The 25,146-nt window shown below is 44.1% G+C and overlaps 1 protein-coding gene across 1 annotated transcript in view; it reads left to right on the plus strand.

The window, feature by feature from the left end:
• The window catches only part of MAP1LC3A (microtubule associated protein 1 light chain 3 alpha), a 46,268-nt gene that overhangs the window by 13,922 nt on the left and 7,200 nt on the right, over nucleotides 1–25,146 (plus strand). Inside the window, exon 2 of the mRNA XM_035122112.2 lies at nucleotides 10,585–10,640. Within this exon, the coding sequence (XP_034978003.1) occupies nucleotides 10,585–10,640 (56 nt within the window). The remainder of the gene's footprint in view (nucleotides 1–10,584; nucleotides 10,641–25,146) is intronic.

The following is a 25,146-nucleotide window of genomic DNA, read 5'->3' on the forward strand; positions in this document are numbered from 1 at the left end:
GTTGGAAATTTTGGAGTCACCATTGGGGAAAGGTTAATGCTTTCTTTCTTTCTAGCAGCAATCCTACCAAAAGAGCGCACGCGCAGCAATTGCAATTAGTCTCGAAAGAAGTCTTTTGGCTCCAAGAAAGGCTTTTTCCCAAACCTGTTGCTCTTCTGGAGACTTCAGTATGCAAGGGTGGGTTGTCCCCTCCCTGTAGACCAGGGGTTCCCAAACTAAGGCCCGGGGGCCAGATGCGGCCCAGTCGCCATCTAAATCCAGCCTGCGGATGGTCTGGGAATCAGCGTGTTTTTACATGAGTAGAATGTGTGCTTTTATTTAAAATGCATCTCTGGGTTATTTGTGGGGCGTAGGAATTCATTCATATTTCCCCCCCAAAATATAGTCTGGCCCCCACAAGTTCTGAGGGACAGTGGACCGGCCCCCTGCTGAAAAAGTTTGCTGACCCCTGCTGTAGACTGTCCTGTCCAGGAATATCATTCCCTCCCCTCCTCAGGTTTGGGAAAAGCTAAAACACTTACTTGCCTTGAGGGGTGTGTGTGGTGGGTGAGGGCCCACAATTGTTTATTGGGTTTCTGAATGTGCCCATGTGCCCTGTTCCAACTGCATACTTAATAATGCTTTGAATAACTCTTAATAGGGTGAGTCATGCCAAACTTCCCTTTGCAAAAGCCAAGCTGATTCTATTCTTCCATACATTTAAGAGCTTTAACAATGCTACGACCCCGATAAGAAGGTCCTCATTTCAACAAAACTCTTGTTCTCCCATAAACAGATTGCATGCATGTATGAAAGCAGATCGAGGCACCTCCCCCCCTCTTAATGCCACGTTCAAAAGTGTGTGTTAAACTTTAGGACTGGGGCAAGAGAGGTTATTTTTGAAAAATGACAACCTAAAGGCTCTGATCTGGCATAAGTATCCTCTTCATTCTTGCTAGAAGAGCACTTTTCAAAAACGGCAGTAACAACTGATAATACTTTTATGTTGCAGAGAGATTTTGTTTGAAGACTTTTGAGAGTGGGCAGGTGATAAACCCTTCTCTAAAACCAACTACAGTGGTGCCTCGCTTAACAAACGCCCCGTAAGACAAAATTTTCGCTTAAAGAAAGGATTTTTCTAGCGGAGGTTGCCTCGCTAGACAAATTCATTTTACGAAAAATTCGTCTAGCGAATCGCGGTTTCCCTTAGGAATGCATTGAAATTCAATTAATGCGTTCCTGTGGGCAATTTTTTTTAAAAAAAAAATATTCAATGCATTCCTATGGGATTCGCTAGACAAATTTTTCGTTATAAGAATAGACCCGTGGAACGAATTAAATTTGTCTAGTGAGGCACCACTGTACCTGTAATATTTCTACTCTGAAAAGAAGGAGGGAAATAAACATGTAGTGGTAACCATTCACCTGGTTACTAGATGGTTTTAGAGTTACAGTCATTCAGTGGTGTCACAGGAACTTTAGCTTGCTTATTCTCTCGACAAGCTTCATATTGCCGTGGCTATAAACTGTTGATACCCCTCTCCCCATTACTTGAGTTGCATCCATGCCATATACCGGTCATAGCTGCCAAGTTCTCCCTTTTTTTAAGGGAAATTCCATTATGCTGAATAGGCTTCCTCACGAGAAAAGGGAAAACTTGGCAGCTATGATACCGGTATTTAAAGCACATAGTTTCTCTCAAAGAATCCTGGGAAGTGTAGTATGTTAAGAATGCTGGGAATTGCAGTTCTGCAAGGGGTATAGTTCCTATTATTATTTGGGGGAAGTCATGTGCTCTAAACATGGTGTGGAAGTGACCCCAAGTCACAAGCTGCAAGGGAAGTAAGTCATTGTTGACTTTGCCAGAATTGCATGTCAAAAAGAAAAAAGAAAAAAAAAAGACTTACTTGGTCTTCTCTTTCCTATAGCAGTAAGATACTCAAAGCACAAGTGCCTTTCATTAACATCCAAGAAAATGGCTACTTTATTCGTTTCTTTGGCAAAAAAATTATACCCTACTTATTGTTCTCAAAATGTGTTAACAAGGTTTCAGGGGTGCAGCACTAGGAATGAGGTCTTAGGTGTTTTGTAGTATTTGTGTTTATTTAACAAGCTGAGTGAAGGGACCCAGGTGGCGCTGTGGGTTAAAGCACAGAGTCTAGGGCTTGCTGATCAGAAGGTTGGCGGTTCAAATCCCTGCAATGGGGTGAGCTCCCGTTGCTCGGTCCCAGCTCCTGTCCACCTAGCAGTTTGAAAGCACATCAAAGTGCAAGTAGATAAATAGGGACCGCTCCGGCGGGAAGGTAAACGGCGTTTCCATGCGCTGCTCTGGTTCGCCAGAAGCAGCTTTGTCATGCTGGCCACATGCTGGTCTGCGGACAAACACCGGCTCCCTCGGCCTATAGGGTGAGATGAGCGCCGCAACCCCAGAGTCGGACACGACTGGACCTGATGGTCAGGGGCCCCTTTACCTTTTAACAAGTTGAGTACAGGTGGATCACAGCTTAGCACTCCCAACAGATCCCCTCCCCCCCCCAAAATTCTTTCTGATTCTCTGTTCCAAAGTACAAGCTGCGTTCCATTTGCAGACAACTGCACCAACACATTCCATAGTTTTGAGGAGGGAAGGGGAATCCCGATGTGTCATCTTTCCAGATCCCTCCAGACCAATAACCGTTTTGTTAAACCTGCAGCATGACCAGGCAAAGGCCCAAACGTTGCCCAACTGGTTTCCTGTATACTCTCTGCACCTTTTAATCCCGAATCTTTTCCAAGATCTTCTCACTGGGACCCGTGAGGTGTCATTTAGCCCCAAACCCTATCCCATAAAAGGTCTTCATAAAAATTAGCAGCCATCACAACAAAACATTGTTAATACTGTACTAACAAATTGAATCAGAGGGATGGCATTAAAACATCTTCCTTTTAAGAGCCTTGCCTAAAGAGAGTGGTCTTGGCGGCTCATGTAAAAGCACCGGTTTCCCCAGATCTGCCACTGAATTTGGTAACAGATTCTAGCCAGCCACCACTGAAAGAACGTTATGGAGTGGCCACCAGCCTGTTGGATGGTGGGAAAGCCAAGAGGTTTCTCCCCACTAGATATCATAGACTGAAAGGAAAACACTCATTATTACAGTTACCCTGGGCCTTTACATCCTTCCTCAAAATCAACCCCCACCACCCCCAGTTTTGTTTATCATTTTTCCAGGATGATGAGGAACCGTTAATGAGCATTGTGGTGGGGATGGGGAGAGAAGACAGGAGGTGTTTCCCAAGGCGCTCTTCACAAGTTCAGTTGTTTACACTATCGAATGTCTGCATAGGACTCCTTGTGGATTTTGTTTTCTTGGACATTGCCACTCTCTCTCTTCTTCACCTCTTGGCTTTAGGACTTTAGCAATCAGGTTTCGGAGATTATCGATGGGAACTTGTGTTTCCAAGATGTCCTAGACACATCCCCTTATTATCTTGGGTTTATTCACAGGTCACTGTGTTCTCACTGGAACTGTGAGCATCAGATATAAACAACCTCCTGCTATTTCCATTATTATTTATCTTGGAAAGAAAGAGAGACCCTGAGTTTGACTGTGGCTGTTGACGCTCCAGCTTCTCTTCTCCCCTTGAACTTGTGTTCAGGGGTTGGTTGTCCCTCCACCAGTGACCATGAAATCAAGGTCTTTAAACTGTCCTTGATCAGAGCTACTTCCCAGAAAGCGTATAGGACAGAACTGCAAGTACTTAATCAACTAGGCCTGATTGGCTTTTGTTTGCAGCTTCTGGTACGATTATAATACACGACTCTCCAGGATTGTGTCATAAATCTCTTTGCAGCATGTGTAACTAACAGCCTCTGTGCAAAAATATCCATTTGTCAGGCTTGTGTTTCAATATTTATCCGTTTCCCCTTTTGGAAACCTTATTGGGACCAAACCTCTCTCTGTCCTCTACCATTACTGGGGCTACAATGAAGCTGAAGCTGCCTAACTTATGGCTGACCTGTTTTGAGAAAACGCCAGCCACTTATGAAATGTCCTGACTTGCTTGATTGCAACGTGACGTGTAATGTATTAACAGAAGCGGGGAGGTGCTGGCTGGCGATGGAACTGGCAGGCTTGGTGTCCTCGAACCCAGAGGTAATTTGGCTTGGTGCATTGGCACCCATTTAACAATTCAGACTTGCGGCACCTCTATCAAGACTAACAAATTTATTATGGCATAAGCTTTCATGGGCTAAGCCCTGTCTACTTAATCAGGTGTGTATGCCATCTGCTACCACAATAAACGTGTTAACTCTGACTGTGCCACAAGAGTCGTCTTTGTCTTTTGTTGCAGCAGACTTGCATGGCTACCCCTCTGGAAATTATCCAAGGATAAAGCACAGGGCAAACGAAATGATAGTTCCAAGGAGCAGATTTCTAGCCAGCGTTTGCAGTCAGTGATTCGCAAATCCCTTTCCCAGCTCTACAAACTTAGCAAGTTGCAATAATGAATTTATGTGGACCAATTTACAGTTGAAAGTTTGGGTGACAGTTTTAGTTCACAAAAGACTCTTAGGTTGGGTGGGTGGGAGGGTAGATAAGATGTTGCTGGGCCTGGTGTTTTCCATTTGTGTTATGTCTCAAAATATTTTGTCCCAGTTCTGCCTCTTGGGCCGACAAGATGCTTCAGTTTAGAAGTACCTTTCTGTCCCCCTTTTTTGTGCATATGTGCCTGCGTATGAAAACCAAAACTGGATGCACAGGGACAATTTCTGATGGTTAGCCAAGCAGTGCTTGGTGCTTTTGTTTGCAGCAAAGCAGTGTTCCTTGGGTTTCACTTAGTGGAAGGGTCTGTTTTCCTTCACACTCAAAAGTCTTGCTTACCATTTTCTCTTGGTGTTTGGATAGCATTTTTTCCCCCAGGATGCATCAACCACTACCGGAGGGTGCTTTGACCTTGCGTGACTTGGTTTTCTTGTAGCTCACTAGGTTCATCATTGCTCTCTGATTGCGGCATGCTGGACCTCGATTCATTCACATAAGGAGACTGGGATGTAGACTTTTACTCTGTGGCAGCAGCATAGAGCTAATGACCCTATGCAGCTTACCAGCCCTCTCATTTCTGTGACACTGCCTTGCTGTAATAATTTAGCAGGGAATCATTGCTAAAAGTGAGAGTTGGGTGGGGAAAGACCAGCAGCTGCTCTCTACTTCCCTGCTATCCAAAATGGGGTTGGAAAGGAAGAGGCTCAGGCATGCCACTGGGTTGCACTCACAAGAATACAGCAAGGGATGCCAACAAAGAATACTTCCTGTTTCTGGCATACTGAGGAAGGGAGCCAAGTGGGAAAGGGGAAATTGTGTGTGTTAGTTAGGGGAGAATCTTCCTTTTATAGGTTTCTGGGAAGTTGGTGGCTAGAGAGTAACCCTTAAGGCAACCTTGCAAACCAGAGTTTGTGGCTCTCCAGAGGTTGCTGGATTATAACTCTCATTAGACCATTGGTTACATAGGGAATTGAAGTTCAACAACATCTGGATGGTCCTACTCTTGTAAACCCACAGAAGTGACAAGCCTGCAGAAACATAAGTAAACCTAGCCTACTTATTAAGGTTACCCATTTGCGGACACGGTTGATTAATTAGATTCTTTGGGAGTTTAGAGAACAGTTGCAAGACCCCCCCCCCCTCAATAACATTGCCTTGGTTTGTTGATTGCAGTGAGGCAACCTTGTTTCTTGTTTCCCCAAGAACTTGCTGTTCCTGCTTGACAGCAAGTGGAATGATAACGGATATTGCACAGTTGGTGTACTTATCTACATTGCTGCTAATAATGAAATCCCCTTGCAAACAAAGCTCCGACCTCTCTGCTTACTGCCAGCTTTGCTGGGGCTGGAGGTTACCTGAGATAGTTTGCATGTGATAATTTGATTTTAGTCTTGTTCTTTCTTTTGGGTTTATCTTTGTGCAACCATCAAGTCCAGCATCCCATTTCCAACAGTGACTGATGGGATATTATACAAGTGGCAGGTTTCGTTTACTCCTGGCGGATTTCTGTTTACCAATGTAAAATCACCCCCACTGCTTTTATAACTAAGTGGAAGTATTCCCCCCCCCCTATTTTTACTGTTTTGTTTTGTCAGGTATAACATCACTCACTTCCCAGTTGAGACAGAAGTTACTGTGAGGCAGTGCAGCTTATGAACATAATGTTGCTGGTGTAGCATTTTTCATTCTGGGGAGGTCACCTTCTTCCACCAAGTGCACAGCTTCTGTAGGGATGTGCATGGAGCAAAGAGGGAGGAGGAGACTCTGCTTATCCAGCCAGCCCTGCTGATTATGCACTGGAGCCAGGATTGCCACCCACATTCACTTATTCCTCTTGATTGTTCTTTCCACTGAAATTAATGGCAAGCGTTCAACATAACGGAAGCTAGGGCCATACATGCCTCTCACACATCTTCTCATTTGACCCAAACTCCTTTCTTCTGCTACCAATAAATAGAGTAGCTGTCTTTTGACAGAGCATCTATTGGTACCACTTGTATCCCAGTTTCCCTCCAAGGAGCTGAGAGGAGTATTTTAGCCTTGGAATGCTCCTTAAGAGAGAGGTTATATTAGTTATCCATGTTAAGTCCTGGTCCATTCCAAGCAGAGATGTAGAATGCTGGTCTCAAATGTTCAAGAAAGGACTCCTACTCCTTTTGTCCCAGTCCTTCTGTCCTGGCTATCACGTTCTTATTTAATGAAGATGCTCTGGATGTTTGAAGACTATGGCTTCCAACACTTCGGTAAAGAGGGAGTATCCATATTGCTGTGCAAGCATGAATACCTGCAGTGATGGGATGCTTACTTTGTGCCGCATTGGATACAAGCCATACTCAACTTCCCATAGTGCCCTTGATGGCTCCAGGGCATTGTGGGAAACACAGATTGCCACTTGCAGCTCCGACAGCAAGGAAAACCCACCAATATAGGAAATGGACCAATCTACCAAGGATCCCCTCAAATCTGAAGCCAGCCCTGGATGCAGCTCCCTTGGGTGGGAGAATAAGGCTATTCATGCATTGTGCTTTCTCCTTTTCAGTTTTCCATAGTCCTTTGCCTTTCAGTTTCTTCCTACATGAAAAATTTGTGTTCTGAAGATGGCAATAGATTTAATGCCTGTCTGTACTAAATTCCTCCCTTTTATTCCTCATGCCAGTTTAAACTTGCTTGATCTGAAGGATAATGGCTTGCCAATCGCTTCCCTCCCCCTCCTCCCAGTGATCTGGGTGCTTGTTGGCAATTTTAGCTTGGCTGACTTTTCCACAGTGGATCTGACACAGAACAGTCAACTCTCATCTTCACTTGTATCAGTAGCCATTAGCTGTGATGCAACCATGAGGGTGAATGCAGAGAAATGGTCTGCTTATTGGGGGGGGGGAGATATGGTGAAACTAGAAATATTTGCACATTTCTACAATCCCTCTAATCTCAGTAGATCCAAAAGTGCTTTTGGGCTTTACTGGCTCTATTATTTCTATCCTCACATCAGTGCTTTTATGTGAAAAATACTCATGCATATAAATTACTGGGGTGTGTGTGTGTGTCTGGTTCACCCGTGACATACTGTGAGCAGCTGACAACATATGCATTTGTAGTGCACAAATGGGTGACAAATAGATTATACCAAATTTGAATGGTCTTTGATGGTGCAGTAGTGCTGAGCTGTACACTTGGGCTGGCTCATTACTCACAAATACATTGGACGGACCCTTCCAGTACTATCTCATTTAAATTCTTGTGTCACTGCAGAATAACATGTCATGCTGAGTTTGCATGAAAAAGGCTGGCTTAACTATATCCTAAGTCCCAAGCCTGAAGGAGGCAACTTCTGCTAGATATTGGAAATGCACCCTGAGCAAGAGGGTTGCAGCTAATACGCAGAACTGTAGGTGTATGTGAGCTACTCTGGTGCTTAAGGGTACCAGTTGGGTGCTGGAACTCCCTAGTTTGGGTTATGTTGGATCATCATAAAATCACCTGATGGTCTTGGACTTGTCTCTGTTCTCAGCCTCCCATCTGTTATACAGGGATGATGATGATGATGATGATGATGATGATGATGATGATAATACTGGCCTTGATTTTATATACTTGTTTTATGGACCATTGGAAGCACTTCAGACACTTGTTAAAATAATTATTATTTCCTTTTTTAATATGATTTTTATTAAATTTTCTGTTTTACAATTTAAAATACTCATTTTACATCCTCAAGATATCAGTGACTTCCCTTCTTCTCTTTCCATGGTTCATTTTACATATCATAAATCCCTGCATATTTTACAAAAACTATACCAATCAGTATTTCATTATCGCATCCATCGAAACTAATTTACACTGTTGAATTTCTCCTAATGTTGCCAGCGTTTTCAGCTGTACACTATTACCCATATATTCAATAAACGGTTTCCAATCTTCTTTAAACATACATTCTTCTTGTTCTCTTATTCTATATGTTAAGTCTGCAAGTTGTACATCTTCTATCTACTTAAGTTGCCATTCTTCGGTTGGGACCTCGCTCATTTTCCATTTTGGGGCTAACAAAAAACGGGCTGCAGTAGTAGCATACATAAATAACCTTTTGGAAATTTCATTCTGAATTATCCCCAACAGAAAGGACTCTGGGTTTTGGGGGGAAAGTACTTTTAAACATTTTCCCCCAATTCATTATGGATCATTTCCCAATACGCTTTTACCCTTTTACAAGTCCACCACATATGCAAGAACGGTCCCTCCACCTCTTTGCATCTCTAGCACTTACCGTATCTGATTCAGTCATAAACATCTTAGCAGGAGTTAAATACCATCTGTGAATCATTTTCAGGTAGTTCTCCTTCAAAGAATAATGTGTTGTAAACTTCAAGTCACTTTTCCAGAGTTCTTCCCAGAGGTTAAAATCTATATTGTGTCCTATATCTATTGCTCAGTGTGAAAAATAATAATTATTTCAACCCTCTGAAATGCACATTGTGCCCTATCAAGCTAGGTTTAAACTAGTGTACTCCTTTCTTTTTGTACTCAACTCTCCACCCTTTCTCTAATCTGCAGACCACTGAGATTCTGTGGCAAGGAAAGGGAACTTGTGCCCCCCCAAAAAAGTTATGTTGGACTACACCAGGCATTCCCAAACTGTGGCCCTCCAGATGTTTTGGCCTACAACTCCCATGATCCCTAGCTAAAAGGACCAGTGGCCATGAATGATGGGAATTGTAGTCCAAAACATCTGGAGGGCCGAAGTTTGGGGATGCCTGTACTACACCATCCATCATCTCTTGGACATTATGACTGTGGCTGATGGTCATTGTTATCCAACAACATCTGTAGGGCTACAGGTTTTCCACCCCTATTCTATTGGGGTGAAGCAACAGTTGGGCTTGAGGCAGGGTGGGGGTGGAATTTATTTCCTCTTGTGTCTCCCCCTCTGCCTCTAATCACCACCTCCTCAGTTTATCAGAAATCTATCTGGCATCAGGAGACATGAACAGTGAAATCTCTGTAACAATGTGGAAACCATCCTTGAATGGAACTAAGAAGACTTTTCTTTCCCTCCTAATGAATGTGCATAGAGTATTTCATTCTGCAATTTTTGAGAATACTAATTTATGTGGGCAGTTTCACGTGTTCTATAGGGACAAACCTGGATTTGCCACAGTGTGTACTCAGCAGAGAGCTACAGCTATTCGTGATGCCCTGGTGGCGGCAGGTGTATGATCTGCTTGTTTTGAGATGCATGTCCCATCCACATGTTTATAGATGTATATCTGAGACTTCGTGGATATGCCTTTAAAAACGAACGTATAAAGTAGTCTCCCCGATTGTCCTAGTTACATGGAGATGGAGTTGGGTGTGTTTTGTAAGCTGCTTTGAGAGCGCTGAGTGACGGAGAAGAAGCATACACCCCGTAAATAATAATCTGCATAGGCTAAGGCATCCTTTTACATCAGAAGTTTGGCTTCCTTCCTGAATGCTTTCCTGATGAGCTGGCATAAGCCTTTCACAATGTGGATAATGTCCAGCTTAGTTACATGTAGGTCAATGCAAATTACCATCTCATTGCTGTAGCAGCTCTGTACTTTGGTGTTTCCAGACAAGGACTTAATGTTGCAAGCCAGTCATTGGCAGCAGGTTTTCTGATTTTCCGTGGAAAGGGGGAAATTGGGATTAAATGGGGCAGGGATGGAGGATTCAGGGTGGCATTTTGATGCCAGTGGCCTCATGTGTATGTGGCAAAACAAAACAGAACAAAACACCTTGTGTGCATGAGCAGCACCGATTCCATAATAAGCACTTGTCTGGAAGCATCCTTTGTGTTATCTAGCTAGCTAATCTGCATGGTACCCGACTTTGGGTGTGGGTGGATGTCAGGTGATATACAAGACCACATAGATGGGGGGGATTGCTATATAAATAACAAATATCCTTATTTACTACTGTAACTGCTACATTCTGACTACTGTCCCAGTTTGGTATGAGTTTGTATAATCCTGCTTGCAAACATTTGCAAAGTTCCCGCCTCCCCAATTTTTAAATAGCCAGGAAAATATTCCAAATTCCTAAATCTGCTATTTTTCCCCTTTCACAGCGGATCGTTGTAAAGAAGTACAGCAGATCCGAGAACAGCATCCAAACAAAATTCCAGTGAGTACAGAACAAATGGTTGTGTGGTGTGTGTGTGCTTTTGTTTGAACTTCTGTGTTCCATGCTTCGGTTTTGGCTCTTGGTGCCAGCCTGCTAAAGTTGCTCATTTTCCTCTTACATGGGCCTAGATGGAATCGCTGTATTGTTAAGACTCAACATCTTGAGAGCAGAAAATAATAAAATGGGGCCTGGTCCCTTATCAAAATTATAGCCAATATTTGAGGGCAAGGATATGCACTCTGCAGGTTGAAGGTGGAGGGAGAAAGCAGTTTACAAGGCATGCCAGTAAGTTCAAAGAAGACAAAAAGCAACAATTTAGCAAACATGCAATAAATTCAGTGTTGCAAAAGGAGCAGTCTTAACTGAAACACGTAAGTACAAAGCAAAAAGAAATTTGACAATAAACTTCAAACTGCTGGTACAGGTCTTCTTTACTCCAGGGAGCCTCATCTGCCTGGTTTAGGCCTTCTCTGCACTATACATTTAAAGCAGTATTATACCACATCAATCTGTCATGGCTTTCCTCCAAAGAATCATGCAAACTGCAGTTTAAGGGTGCTGAGAGTTCTTAGAAAACCCTTCTTCCCCTCACAGAGCTACAATTCCCAGAGTGGTTTAATAGTCAGTCCCTCTTCCCAGGGATCTCTGGGAAATATAACTAGGCCCTTGTAAGTGACCAGCTGTGCCAGCTGCTGGCAACATTTATTATTTCCTAACCAAAGGGAGCAGCAGAAAGAAACAGCAGTCCTTTTAATTACAAGAGCTGAGCATGCTCCGTTTACTTCCTACACATGGTTTGTGGCTCTCTTTTGCACACCACCCCAACCTATTTTGAACTTTCCTTCCCAAACACTTCTTTGGCCTCGTGGTTCTAATTACAACATTATCAAACATTTATCTTCTCAATTGATTCTATCCATGGTTCTATCTTCCTGGCTTTAACCTTGAAGTAATCAAGTGAATGCCAAAGAGAAATTCAAGTTTCTCTGGGGAGGTAGTTGCCTCAAGGCACAAACATTACTGCAAGCTCTTTCATTTGTGCCAGAGCAAAAGCGTACCTGGTACTCCAGCCTTATCAAAGGACGAATTGCAGAGTCTAAACTAGAAAGCAGTAATTTTTGCATGGGAGAGACTTTCCAGGAAATTATCCTCTGAACATTTTTTGGTTGTGATCATATACTTATTCCTCCTCCTCTTTTTTTGTCCCCTACTGAAAGAATAATGTAAATTTAATAATAATAATAATAATAATAATAATAATAATAATAATAATAATTTATTATTTATACCCGGCCCATCTGGCTGGGTTTCCCCAGCCACTCTTGGTGGGTTCCAACAAAATATTAAAAATACAATAAAACAATAGATATTTAAAACTTCCTTAAACAGGGCTGCCTTCAGATGTCTTCTTAAAATCAGATAGTTGTTTATTTGTTTGACATCTGATGGGAGGGCGTTCCACAGGGCGGGTGCCACTCTTGAGGAGGCCCTCTGCCTGGTTCCCTATAACCTCACTTCTTGCAGTGAGGGAACCACCAGAAGGCCCTCGGAGCTGGACCTTAGTGTTCGGGCTAAACTGTCGCCTGGATATCTATGGGTGGTTCTGGATGGGTGCGCAAGCTTCCTTTTCTATTTTTGCATCTGCACAAAGATGTTGCCATCAAGATGTTAGCCTATGTTTCCTTAATTCCCCACCCCACATTAATCTGAAGTTAATCTTTTAATCTGAGAAATCAAAGAAACCTGTTGCAATTAACTCATTTGCAGTGTTGGCCTATGGAAGAGCAGGGTCTCTGGGAAGGGGCACTTGACCTCCTTAGAAGCTCCCTATTCCCCAGATTGCAGCCCTTTCTTTTTTGTTCCATTCACTTGCATGGAGCAGAGGAAGAGGAGGGGTCTGCAGCTGAGCATCCACTTGAAGGTTCTCTTGCTCTTGGATGAACATGAGGAAAGAAGGAGAGTGCCTAAATCGTAATTTTTGCCTGAAGTGGCAGAAGAGTTTAACAGATCTTGCCCGTGTGGAGCTATTCTCATTGTTAAATCAGATTTCCGTGAATGTTTCTAGTAATTGTGGGCTACTAATGTCCTCTGCCACTGCTTATAGATTTCCACCATTGGTGTTGGGCATGGGTTTGTTTGAGGCAACAACTTGAGGAAGAATGTGTCAAGAGCAACAGAATAAATTCTGATAGAAGATCTAAAATTTAGTCAACAGGGATACCCAAATTGTCTACTGAAACTTGCCAAACCTTGGGATGGAACAGGGCAACAGTTCAGATGGGCTAAATACTGTATATTCCTGCGTATAAGACTACTTTTTAACCCAGGAAAATCTTCTCAAAAGTCAGGGGTTGTCTTATACGCCGGGTCGTATTTCTTATACGGCGAGTATATCCCAAACTCTATATTTTGACTGGAAAAGTTGGGGGGTCTTCTTATACGCCTAGTCGTCTTATACGCCGGAATATACGGTAGGCATGGCTAGCAGGTAGGGAAAGAACAGAGTGAGTCTGCCCGAATGGCTGGTTGGTGAATTACTAGATTGTGAGTTATATATTGGCATGAGAGTCACTGCTCTCAAAAGAACTGTATTTCCTTTTTATGAACATCCAGGGCCTCCGCTTTGCTGCTTTGTTCTGTTGACAGCTCCAGCAATGTCAGATTCCTTCTGCCGTGACTCAGAGAAATGTATACCAGCTCTTTTGTTATGAGCATATTGTTCCATTGAAATATGAGTTCTTGAAAAATAACACTCTTGGCTCTAGACTTCTGCTGTTCTCTCATCCAGTCTCCAAATACTGCGAAACTAAACTTCCTTCATAAATACGTAGCCATCGTTGCTGGGTAGCAATTGCACAAAGGTCAATGGAACTATTGCTGCCTGTCTATAAAAATGGTGCAAGAGCAGGCAAAATTAATCTATACATTATGGGAAGAAAGGGGACAGCCGATCACAATTTTGCCATTTTTAGCAGCTGCCCCAGCACAATTTTGTATGTCTAAGTTACATTCTCTTAAGTGCTAGGTGTCATGCTTGAGGAAATGTGGCCAAAATCAGAAGCTGAATCCAATCAACTTGTAACTTACATCTGGGCAAGATGTGAATGGTGGATGACTAGACAAAAGAAAAGGGTGGAAAATATTTTCTGCTTATAGTTTAGGGATCATGAAGACAAACCGTTGCGAGTGAAAATAAAAATGAAATCATAGCATTCTGGAATCCAAAGGGGTTGTGACACATCAGGGGGGTATTACTAGCAAACCCCATTTTTATATGTCCCTGCTCCTCATCCAGAAAATTAAGCTACCATCAGACAGATTGAAACTCTTGCCACTTCCTAGTCTTGACTAGCTGCTTGTGGAGTTTCTGAGCCCCTATTCCTTCAGTCCACCTCTGGGGAAGAAATGAGCAAAAGGAACTTTACTTTGCCAGAGTCCACAGGACACAGAACCTAACAAAACGCTGTGAAATATCATTATAATACAATGGATAGTGTTATAACACAAGGGGCGGTCATGGGGAAAATTTTAGTGAGAATTTCATGTTCAAGCCGAAGAAGCCAAATGCCCAGCTAAAAAAGGAAATTTATTTGGAGAGGGATGGGTGGGAAAGGGGAAATCTTAATGCTTCTTCAGACTTCACCAGATGTACTTCCAGGATCATTCCCGCAGTAAATTATGAGGACTAGGAATTCAGTGAAGAGAGCAGTGTTGCACACAGGTGTATTTTTCAGGCTTCCCATAGGCTGGCTACTGTGAGATCAGGATGCTGGGCTACTAGACTGACCTTTGACCTGACCCTATGTCCTTATGGATTCCATGATGGAAGAAAAGTGAGATATATATGTAAGAATTTTTTAAAAAAATAAAAACAAAGGGTGATTTTGTCTCAAGCACCTAGTTTCAGATGGATGCTCTGCCCCAGTGCAAAGCTGGAAAATGTTTATTCAGGAGAAACCCTTTAAATCCCTAGCTATGGAAGAAACACTGTCCCTGGACGCTATCATTGTTACTTCTTCTGGGCACTAGGCCAAGTCTGTCTTGTTTGCCTGAGGTTTTAAAATGGTATTTCAGATCTTTGTTGTAATACCTTTATTTTCTTTTTTCATATTGTAAGATGGCCTTGAAGTCTTCTTCCTTCTTTCCTATTTAAATGGAGAGATGGGATATGACAATCCGGTCTTGTTTTGCTCCTGCAATGACTGGGCAGAATCGTTCTGCTCTCCCCAGCTGTCTCCTTGCCCGTCTTTCTCCTCCACCTGTCCCTCACTAGCCTCTCCTGCTTGAGAGTCCATGCTGGGTCAGCGCTAATCTTGTGATCACACAGTGTTTGCCTGTTTATAATCTCTGCTGTCAGCTGCTTGATTTGAGAAGGAACCGGGACAGGTTCTCCTGGCCAGAGGGAGCCAAGCTCTTTTTAAAGTAAGAAGAACCCTGCTGGATCAAGTCAAAGGCAAACCGAGTCCAGCATCCTGTTCTCACTGTGGCCAGCCAGATGCCTGTGGAAAGCCTGCAAGCAGGACATGAGCACAACAGCACTCTTCCCTCCTGTAGTTTCTGGCAACTGCTACTGACAGTGGAGGTGGAATATAGGCATCATGGCAAGTAGCCACTAATAGACTTGTCCTTCATGAACTTGTCTAAATCTCTTCTAAAGCCAACCAACTTGGTGGCCATCACTGCGTCCTGTAGGAGTGACTTCCATAGCTTAACTATGTGCCGCTACTGAGCTGCATTCTGCTATCTCTGCAAATTAACCCAGTCTGCGTTGTATTTTCTTACAATTGAGACCAGCAGCAAAATGTTGCAGCGTGTGGATTGCTCCTGTTGGGGTTCAAGGCAGCCAACCATGCACTCTTCTCAGGGTACTCCATTCCCTTCCTCTCTAGTTTTGTGAAAATATATGTTCTTCATCTTCTCAACTATCAGCACGTTCAGTCCTCATTGGGTTATTTTGGACCCCTTTAGATTTGCTCCCCTTACCATTTTATTTGTAGCTCTATAAATCTTGATAAATCTTGATTATCCAGGCATGCTGGTAATTCTTCCTTGTGCATGTGTGGTGCTGTTTAGGCCACATAAGGATCGCCACTTGGAAAATGAGTTGGTTCGTGATAGTTTGCATAATTCCACTGCTGCTGGTCGGTTAGGGAGGCTATGCTGTATTTTGAAATCCAATCAGCAGTGCTGACAAGTAGGCATCTTATTCAGCATCCCCTCTAGCTCCTTGGATTTCACGAGGCATTGACCACATATTTGCAAAATGGAAAGGCATTCCTACAACCCTAAGATTCTGCTGAACTTTGTGGTCGGTACTAAATCCTTTAACTTGCATAGTGTTCATGCAGTATTGCAAAGTACACAGCTCCCTAGCTAACAGCTCTTTAGCTATTGGGCTCTAAAACGCCACAAGCGTGATATCTGGTGTGCTTGTATGTACACCCATCTGTTCTTAGCTACTGATACTTCAATAACTGTTTGGTTTGGTTTACGTAGCTACATGGGAAGCTGTTTAGCTCAGTCTGTTGGTACATCTAACTGAGTACAGTATTGTCAATGCCTGACTGGCAGTGGCTCTCTAGAGATTCAGAACCGGATGCTTCCCAGGCCTGCCTGGAGATGCTGGGAATTGAAATTCCACATAAGAAAAGCCTGCTGAATCAGGCCAGTGGCTCCTCTAGCCCAGCATCCTGTTCTCATAGTGGCCAACCACTATGAGGGGAGGGGAGAGACTCCATCAGGCAAGGCCTCTTTCCACCTGCCTTGCCTCGCCCCCTCCGGCCCTGGGACTCCTCATAAGGAAGCTGTGCCTGGAGGAAGAACTGTGAGGGGAGAGACTCCATCAGGCAAGGCCTCTTTCCACCTGCCTTGCCTCGCCCCCTCCGGCCCTGGGACTCCTCATAAGGAAGCTGTGCCTGGAGGAAGAACTGTGAGGGGAGAGACTCCATCAGGCAAGGCCTCTTTCCACCTGCCTTGCCTCGCCCCCTCCAGCCCTGGGACTCCTCATAAGGAAGCTGTGCCTGGAGGAAGAACTGTGAGGGGAGAGACTCCATCAGGCAAGGCCTCTTTCCACCTGCCTTGCCCCATCCCCTCCAGCCCTGGGACTCCTCATAAGGAAGCTGTGCCTGGAGGAAGAACTGTGAGGGGAGAGACTCCATCAGGCAAGGCCTCTTTCCACCTGCCTTGCCTCGCCCCCTCCGGCCCTGGGACTCCTCATAAGGAAGCTGTGCCTGGAGGAAGAACTGTGAGGGGAGAGACTCCATCAGGCAAGGCCTCTTTCCACCTGCCTTGCCTCGCCCCCTCCAGCCCTGGGACTCCTCATAAGGAAGCTGTGCCTGGAGGAAGAACTGTGAGGGGAGAGACTCCATCAGGCAAGGCCTCTTTCCACCTGCCTTGCCTCGCCCCCTCCGGCCCTGGGACTCCTCATAAGGAAGCTGTGCCTGGAGGAAGAACTGTGAGGGGAGAGACTCCATCAGGCAAGGCCTCTTTCCACCTGCCTTGCCTCGCCCCCTCCGGCCCTGGGACTCCTCATAAGGAAGCTGTGCCTGGAGGAAGAACTGTGAGGGGAGAGACTCCATCAGGCAAGGCCTCTTTCCACCTGCCTTGCCTCGCCCCCTCCGGCCCTGGGACTCCTCATAAGGAAGCTGTGCCTGGAGGAAGAACTGTGAGGGGAGAGACTCCATCAGGCAAGGCCTCTTTCCACCTGCCTTGCCTCGCCCCCTCCGGCCCTGGGACTCCTCATAAGGAAGCTGTGCCTGGAGGAAGAACTGTGAGGGGAGAGACTCCATCAGGCAAGGCCTCTTTCCACCTGCCTTGCCTCGCCCCCTCCGGCCCTGGGACTCCTCATAAGGAAGCTGTGCCTGGAGGAAGAACTGTGAGGGGAGAGACTCCATCAGGCAAGGCCTCTTTCCACCTGCCTTGCCCCATCCCCTCCAGCCCTGGGACTCCTCATAAGGAAGCTGTGCCTGGAGGAAGAACTGTGAGGGGAGAGACTCCATCAGGCAAGGCCTCTTTCCACCTGCCTTGCCCCATCCCCTCCAGCCCTGGGACTCCTCATAAGGAAGCTGTGCCTGGAGGAAGAACTGTGAGGGGAGAGACTCCATCAGGCAAGGCCTCCTTCCACCTACCTTGCCTCACCCTCCAGTCTCTATTTTTCAATTTGTATTGTATTGTTTTATGCACTGTGGCTTGCTGTTGTTTTATTGATTATTGTTTTGAAATTATTTATTGTAAATGTCAAGAGTGGGTTTCTGTTTAATTTTCATATGCTGATATTATTCTATACTATTTTAATGATTGTTGAACGTTACATTATTTGATTGCTTATTTTAAAGCTATGTTTTATTATCATATTTGTGTATTGCATTATATTGTTATAAGGTTGTTTTGTATTTCATCAGATTCTGTTTCTTCAGCTTGTAAACCGCTTTGAGTATTGTATGATAGAAAGGCGGTATACAAATTAAAAGTGATGATGATGATGAACCAGGTGCTTGTGCGAAACTCACAACAATTTGTATTCAGAAGCATTGCTGCCTCCAACCGTGGAGTCAGAGCATAGCCATCAGGGCTAGTAGCCTTTGATAGGCTCATCCTCCATGAAAATGTCTAATCCTCTTTGGATGCCATCCTAGTTGGTGGCCATTACAGCCTCTTTGAGGAAGCAAGTTCCATAGTTTAACTAAGCGCTTCATGAGGATGCTCTGCCACTGAGCTATGGCTCTTTCCCAGCAGCACCACACAAGAGCAGGTCATGATGTTACTAGCTATGGATAGAGTGGTGGTTCTCTCTCCAGTGCCAGCGGTGCTATCGTCTCTGCATTCCTCTCCACAGTCCTGGATGCCATCAAATGTCATGGCTGCTATCTGCCACATTCTCTCCAAATGCCCTATGGGAAGTTACAACACGAGGCAGCCTTTGACAGCAGATTGCAATGATCACAGCAGCACCAACCAACAAATAACTGTGGCTCAAAGTCATTGTGCAGAGTATTTTTGGAGCTTTGTAGGTGTACAGCCTTCAGTCCCTCCCACCTTCAAATTAGATGGAATATGGGCGAGGGGAAATAATTTAGGAAATTTTTTTTTGGTGTAATCTAATTAGCAGTGTCCAAATATCTTCAGAACATCTTCAGGACTAGCTAAAGAGGACCCATTGTTATTAATTGCTGTAGTCTACCTCCCTAAGTAGTAACACTCCTTTTAATCAGTTTTCTTTTAAACAATTGTTAAAACCTATATTTATTGCCTATTTTTAGATTATTACTGTTTTTCTTTTATTGTTTTATGTATTGCATATTTATGTGTGCTGGTCAAGAACCGTAATCAATCAATCAATCAATCAATCAATTTAGAAAAATAACGCTGCAGGATGTGAAGAATGCCTATTACTGCAGAATGTATTGCTTGTTAGCATGGAGCGCCCTTTCCAAATCAGTGTTTTAGCTGAGCAGTTTTGCAGTCTTTAGATCTTGAGGGATCTATTCCTAGAGTCGTCCAAGGATCTCATGCACATTGCAAAGGATTTGGGTATGTGTTCTAGGGCGCACACTCTTCTGATGCATGGCACTAGCAAGGCATGTTGGGTCTTGCCATTGCCATTGCTAGAACTACAAATGCAGCTGAGAACATGTACAGCATTCTTCCGTAGCTGCACATTGCCAAGGAAAAATCAGTGGTGGGCAAGCTGCCTTTCAAGAAGAAGATGTATCTGCCATTACTGGTATTTTCCTTGAGGAACCCCCTATTACTTTCCAGGGAAGACCAGGGATCCAAGCAACATAGTTTGAAGAAAACAACAACAACACTGTTCTGGTCACTGTCAAGATCTTCATCTACTTTGCAAACATGGGGAAGCACACAAAGAAAGAGATTTAAGTGCCGCTTGAGAAAAATAATAATAGATAATTTCCTTCAACCACAAACTTTTATGCAGATGGCTCCCAGACTTACCTTTCTGCTCCTGACATTTTCCCCACCTCCTCTGCACAATACAGTATCTCTAGCTGGCTCTGAAATTTCATCCTAGCCATCTCAGTCATGCCATACTCTTAACCTGAATGTGTTTGAAAGCAGAACGCATAATCTTTATCTATTTCCCATCGCCTGCCACTCCACACTTCTGTGTCATTGTTCAGTTCTGCTTCTCTCTCTCTCTCTCTCTCTCTCTCTCTCTCTCTCTCTCTCTCTCTCTCTCTCTCTCTCACACACACACACACACACACACACACCCCTTCAGCTTCTTTTTTCTGCACTTATTCCTAAGGTTGCTTTCAACTGACAACTTTCCACAGGTCCACACTCTGTGTGTGCATGTCGTCAGTGCTGCGCTGTTGCTGCACTGTGTGTTAGCACATTTCAAGTGTTCATGCATGAAGACCCAGAGCCCCTAAACTATTGTTTTCCTGGAGCTTTTCCATAAGGTTCATATTCTTTCTTGTCCGACTCTATACCTCATTTATTGCCTCCCTTTCCCCCACTCCTGTCTTAATCCATGCTCTTCCTTAAGAATGCAGACAACCGCCTTCTCTCTATATATAAAAAACTCCCTTTCCTACCTAAATATCATGCTGCCCTCAGCCTAATTGTCTGTCTCGATTCTCCCTCTACTCAGTTTCATTGGATGGCCCTGGGCTCTAGAATTTTGAGAGAAAGCAACATCTCCTTATCCTCTGTCCCCACACCAAAGTCCTCTCCGTCCTTCATTTTTTGTCCTGCCTGCACTGCTTAAATTGTAAATAAATAAGCCTGGAGTTGTGTCACCTCTGTATCCCTTTGGGCACCCAGGATGCTGTTGGAGCTAAGCGGGTAGCAAATTTGCTGTAGTAAGCAGCCTCCCATTCACTTCTCCTGGGTGCCTCTCAGTCTACGGGTGCAGAAACAGAGTCTTGCCATAAATCTCTGAAAGTCATCAGCTGTCATTGTAATCTCCAAGCTGTAGACAGCAGCAGCAGAAACAGAAAGCTCCCCCTACTCTGCCTACTCACATTGCAGTAGGAATGATTTCCTCCTGTGAGGGTGGTGGGTGGGATTGGTAATTAAAAGGATGCCTCTTATCTCCTACTGTTGCCATTAGACACCGGTAAGGACTTTAGCAGAGAGGAAGATGAATGGTGAGGATCCCCAGAGGAAGCTATTGAAGCCAGCAATGCTTATGCTGTGCTCTTGTCATCTTCCATTTGTCTAATAGTAGAACATAAGGATTTCCTAAACTCAGAAGGTTGACAGTAGCTAGGCACTTGAGCACCATGTGTGCCTCCATTTCTGGTCCCCACCCCTTCAGTCACTCTCACTCTATCCTTCACTACCCTCTTTCAGTTTGGGGACACACATGCAGGTGTTTCTGTATCTCTCTGTGTACATGCACTCCTTTAAAATGAAAAATCCTAAGTAGTGTGCCCAAGTGCAAAAGCAAATGTTAGCACCCTTAGCACATTTCACAATACAGTGGCATCTTGGTTCCCGAACGGCTTAGTTGCCGAACAAATCGGCTCCCAAATGCCGCAAACCCAGAAGGAAGTGTTCCAGTTTGCGAATGTTTTTCGGAAGCCGAATGTCCGCCGTGGTTTCCGCTTGAGTGCAGGAAGCTCCTGCAGCCAATCGGAAGCCGTGCCTTGGTTTTCGAACTGTTTTGGGAGTCAAACGGATTCCCAGAACAGATTAAGTTCAAGAACCGATAGTTTCCTGGTTAAGGTTTGTGCAAGAGTGATGAAGAGGCCTTGTGCAAAGGCACCATATTATTATTTATTTATCTATCTAAAAGCCTGGTTTATATACCACAATTACAGTCCCCAAAATTATCCCCCACATGCTGAGATATTTAGAGAATGGGTCATTGAAATTCAAACATGCCCTTATTATGCAACAGTTGATGGAATTAGGCATTCTAGTATCTTTTGGGCTGCTGGAAATAAAATGGCTGGGTTGTACTCAGAGAGCAAATGTAAGTAGGGCTGTGGCAGTAGAGGTCACCTATCAGACTGGCAACACATACACCCCAAATTAGCTACCAATATACATCTATATATGTATGGGGGGAGAGGAAACAATGAGCTTCCATACTGCAGATGTATAATGGGTAGCTTTTACTTAATAGATTTTCTGCAGTGAAGGAAAATCTGGATTAAATACTTTAAAAGTATGGGTTGGCATTTTGACAGTAGCATCATTGTGTGGATGCTGGAAAAAAATTTTTTTTTGCAGGCATGAGCCGCCACACCAAATCTACAATAAGCTCCCATCTGGAGGGACCCTTGGCAAGGGGCAGAGGGCAACATCAATTGTATCCTAAAAGGCTCTGATTGAAGGCGATTCACTGTGCTTTTTAATAACTGCATGGCAAGAAGACATTGAACAGACGTGATTCAGTGCCCTGAACATGTATTTGAATGCCTTGCTTCTTGGCTCTTCCCAAAGGCAGCTGGTTGGCAGTGGTTCAGATGGACGTCTGGGCCAGATGGACCTTGGCCTGATCCTTTAAGGCCAATTCTTACACTAGGACCCCCCCTTTTTTTGCAAATAATCATGCATTTGCACAATAACTGCATTTATTATCTGTAAAAAAAAGGCTTCAGACATTTTCTGTTGAAGTAGCACTTCTGTTCCTAGAAGGCGAGATAAAAATAAAATCTGGACTGAAAGTGGGGGGTGAATGAGGGTAGATCAGAGGGCTTCCGGTTGACCACGCCATCTTGCTCAGACGGGGGTCCGCACAGCGGAGCGGACCTCGGCGCTTCAGAGGTGGAGGGAATCGTTCCAGCGAAGCGAAACCTCCTTAAAAGCCCCAAATCGAGCTTTTTGGGGACAGATTTTGCCTGGCGGCGCCAAAAGCGGGCTCTCTCCTCCCCGGATCGGCTTTGTTTAAGCCCCCGAGAGCGAGGAGGTGAACCGCGGCGGACAGGCTGACATTGCTGCTCTGAGAGTGCGAAGCTGCGAGTCTGGGAAGTGGAGGTGGCCAATTCTTCAAAGAACATTCAGCAAATGAATAGACTGTGAGTAATTTGGATTCTTTGGAATGTAAATTAAGGCAACAATTTGGACCTGGGAGAGAGGGGAAAAGAGGAAGCCACCCCCCCCCTACGGTAACATAAGAGACAGTAAACAGAAACCCGAAGCCGTAAACAGAAGATTTCAACTTAAAAGGATTCCTCAAAGGCATCAAAGAGAATCTCCCCTAAATGCAGGGTAAAAGGGGAGAGAGACTGTGGTTGTGATTGCCCTGCAGAAAGAAGTTAAGACTAAGAAAGACCTTTCTGTTCCTCGGGAGCTGGCAGCCCAGACAATCCAGTGAGTTGATCAGGATTTATAGTTAAATTCTATTTCTATCTTTATCTCTGGACTTTTTGGAAATTCTTTTTTGGTTTATATACTTTTGAAATGTGAGTTCGAACTTTATTTTTAAGAATGCAGCCAGCTTGTTAAAATGGAGTCGAGAAAATAGACTGCGATTATATTCCACCCCATGTGACAAGTTTTGACCTTGACAGGACTGAACTATGTCAACAAAAAGGTACCCGCCTGAGTTTCAGCGGACTGTTTTGACCTTAATGTGGGAAGCAAGAATAGAACTATGTCAAGAGGAGACACAACGGCAAGTGTTACAGAAACAATTCCAGATGATGATGGCAGAATATGATTTCTTAGAAGATGAAGCTTTTGAAACTGAAGAAGACGAATGTGAGAATGACAATGATGAGGACTGTGATGACTTAACACAAAATGAAGCCCATCACGAAAAAAATGATGATTTTACTCTACAAAAAGTTGGATGGAGTGCCTCCCCTTCGAGGGGGGCACGATTGGACTTACTGGAACTCCAGAATGACCACAGGGAAGAAGGAAAAATTAAGCAGAGAAGAGAAGAAGCTCAGGGGTCTGATATGGAGGCCTGGATGGCAAAAGACTGTAAACAGGGGGTGGGGTGAAGGGAAAGTGAAGTTGTGATTGTAAGGATGGGTTAATAGGACTATAACTGGACTGCTGACTATGGAACTTGCTGGATTGGTGGGGTGGAGCCAGTACTCGGGGGGGTGTAAGGTTAGTTTGGGAATAATTATAGGTTTAAAAAGTGAATTGATTTTGGAAAAAGGTGAAAATATGGAGGCCTATAGAGGGGTAAAAATTAGGCACGGGAAGAAAAAATGGGAGTTTGATTTCTCAGTGAGTGGACAATAGGCGAAAATGATAATAGTTAGTTTAAAAGTGGTATAAGATATAAAGGTGTATGTTATAAAATATGAACTATGAAACTGTTGAAGATGATAAATAAGGGAGGAAAACCGGGGAAGGGGGGAGGGTGGGGAAGCCCACAAAATATGGTTTAACAATTATGAATTTAACAATTATGATGAATTTTTTTTTTGTCTTTTTTCCTTTTTGTCTTTTTTTTTCTTCTCTTTTTTCTCTTTTTCTCTTTTTGTATTTTCTTTTTTTTTGGTATGACAATAGATGGTTGGATGGATGAACTCCTGCGTACTGCCCTGGTTCACTGGAGCTCCCTGGTGGCAGGGGGGGGCTTCGGGGGCAGGGGAGGGGGAGGAGGACAGAAACCCAATCATAAAATGGACCACTTCTGACTGTTCACCTGCGTGGGATACTTCTGTGGCAGGGGAGGACCCATGGAGGGGGGTGGGAAGAAGGTGGAAAAGGTGTATATGTATGTACCATCTTTTGTAATTTGTAAAATCAATAAAAATTATGTTTTTAAAAAAAAAAAAGAATGAGGGTAGATCAGCATTCAGCTGGAAATCAGCCCCAGAACCTGTTTTCAGTTTTGGGGCCCAGCCCTTGAGCATATATAGAATCATAGAGTTGGAAGGGACCCCGAGAACTCCTGAGGATGTGCAGAGTTCCTTTTCCTAACTAGCGAGCAAACCAAACCATTTCCACACATCAGTAATTGGGGATCAGGGCCTTCCCCATTACGTATATAGCTTCTCGGGGTTTGTAAATGAAATGATGTTAAGATGCTGGAGCAGACCAGAGGCCCATCCAATCTAGCGTTCTTCTCTAATATTAACCAGCCAGACTTTTATTTATACGAGTATTTGTAAGCTGCCAACTCCTGAGAAAAATACCGTGGAAGTGTACTATACAAGCATCAAAACATCATAAAATGCAGAACATATGGCCAACACTGAATCAAATTAATTCCCCAAAAGGGGTTGATGAAACAAAAACCAGATGCCTCTGGGAAGCCCACATGAATGCAGCAACACCCGCCCTGTGTCATTTAGGTCCCCCAGTAACTGGTATTCATTCAGATGCATACTGGGTTGTATTTAGCACAAGTATGCAAGTATTATCTCCACGTGAACCCCTTCCAAATCTGCTCCAGAGGACTGTCAGAAACCCCAGAAGACATTTCTTTTGTGGTGGTGGTGGTGGGGGCATACTTATGATTAAACAGCAGGTTCTGCTCAGCTCAGTTTGTAAATAGATAAATGCCGGGTTGCCACATTAGATTTCAGTGATCACAAGAATATGCAAGTAAGGACTGTGAGAATAA

Source organism: Zootoca vivipara, chromosome 7 (assembly GCF_963506605.1).
Source record: "Zootoca vivipara chromosome 7, rZooViv1.1, whole genome shotgun sequence".
Taxonomy (NCBI): Eukaryota; Metazoa; Chordata; class Lepidosauria; order Squamata; family Lacertidae; genus Zootoca; species Zootoca vivipara.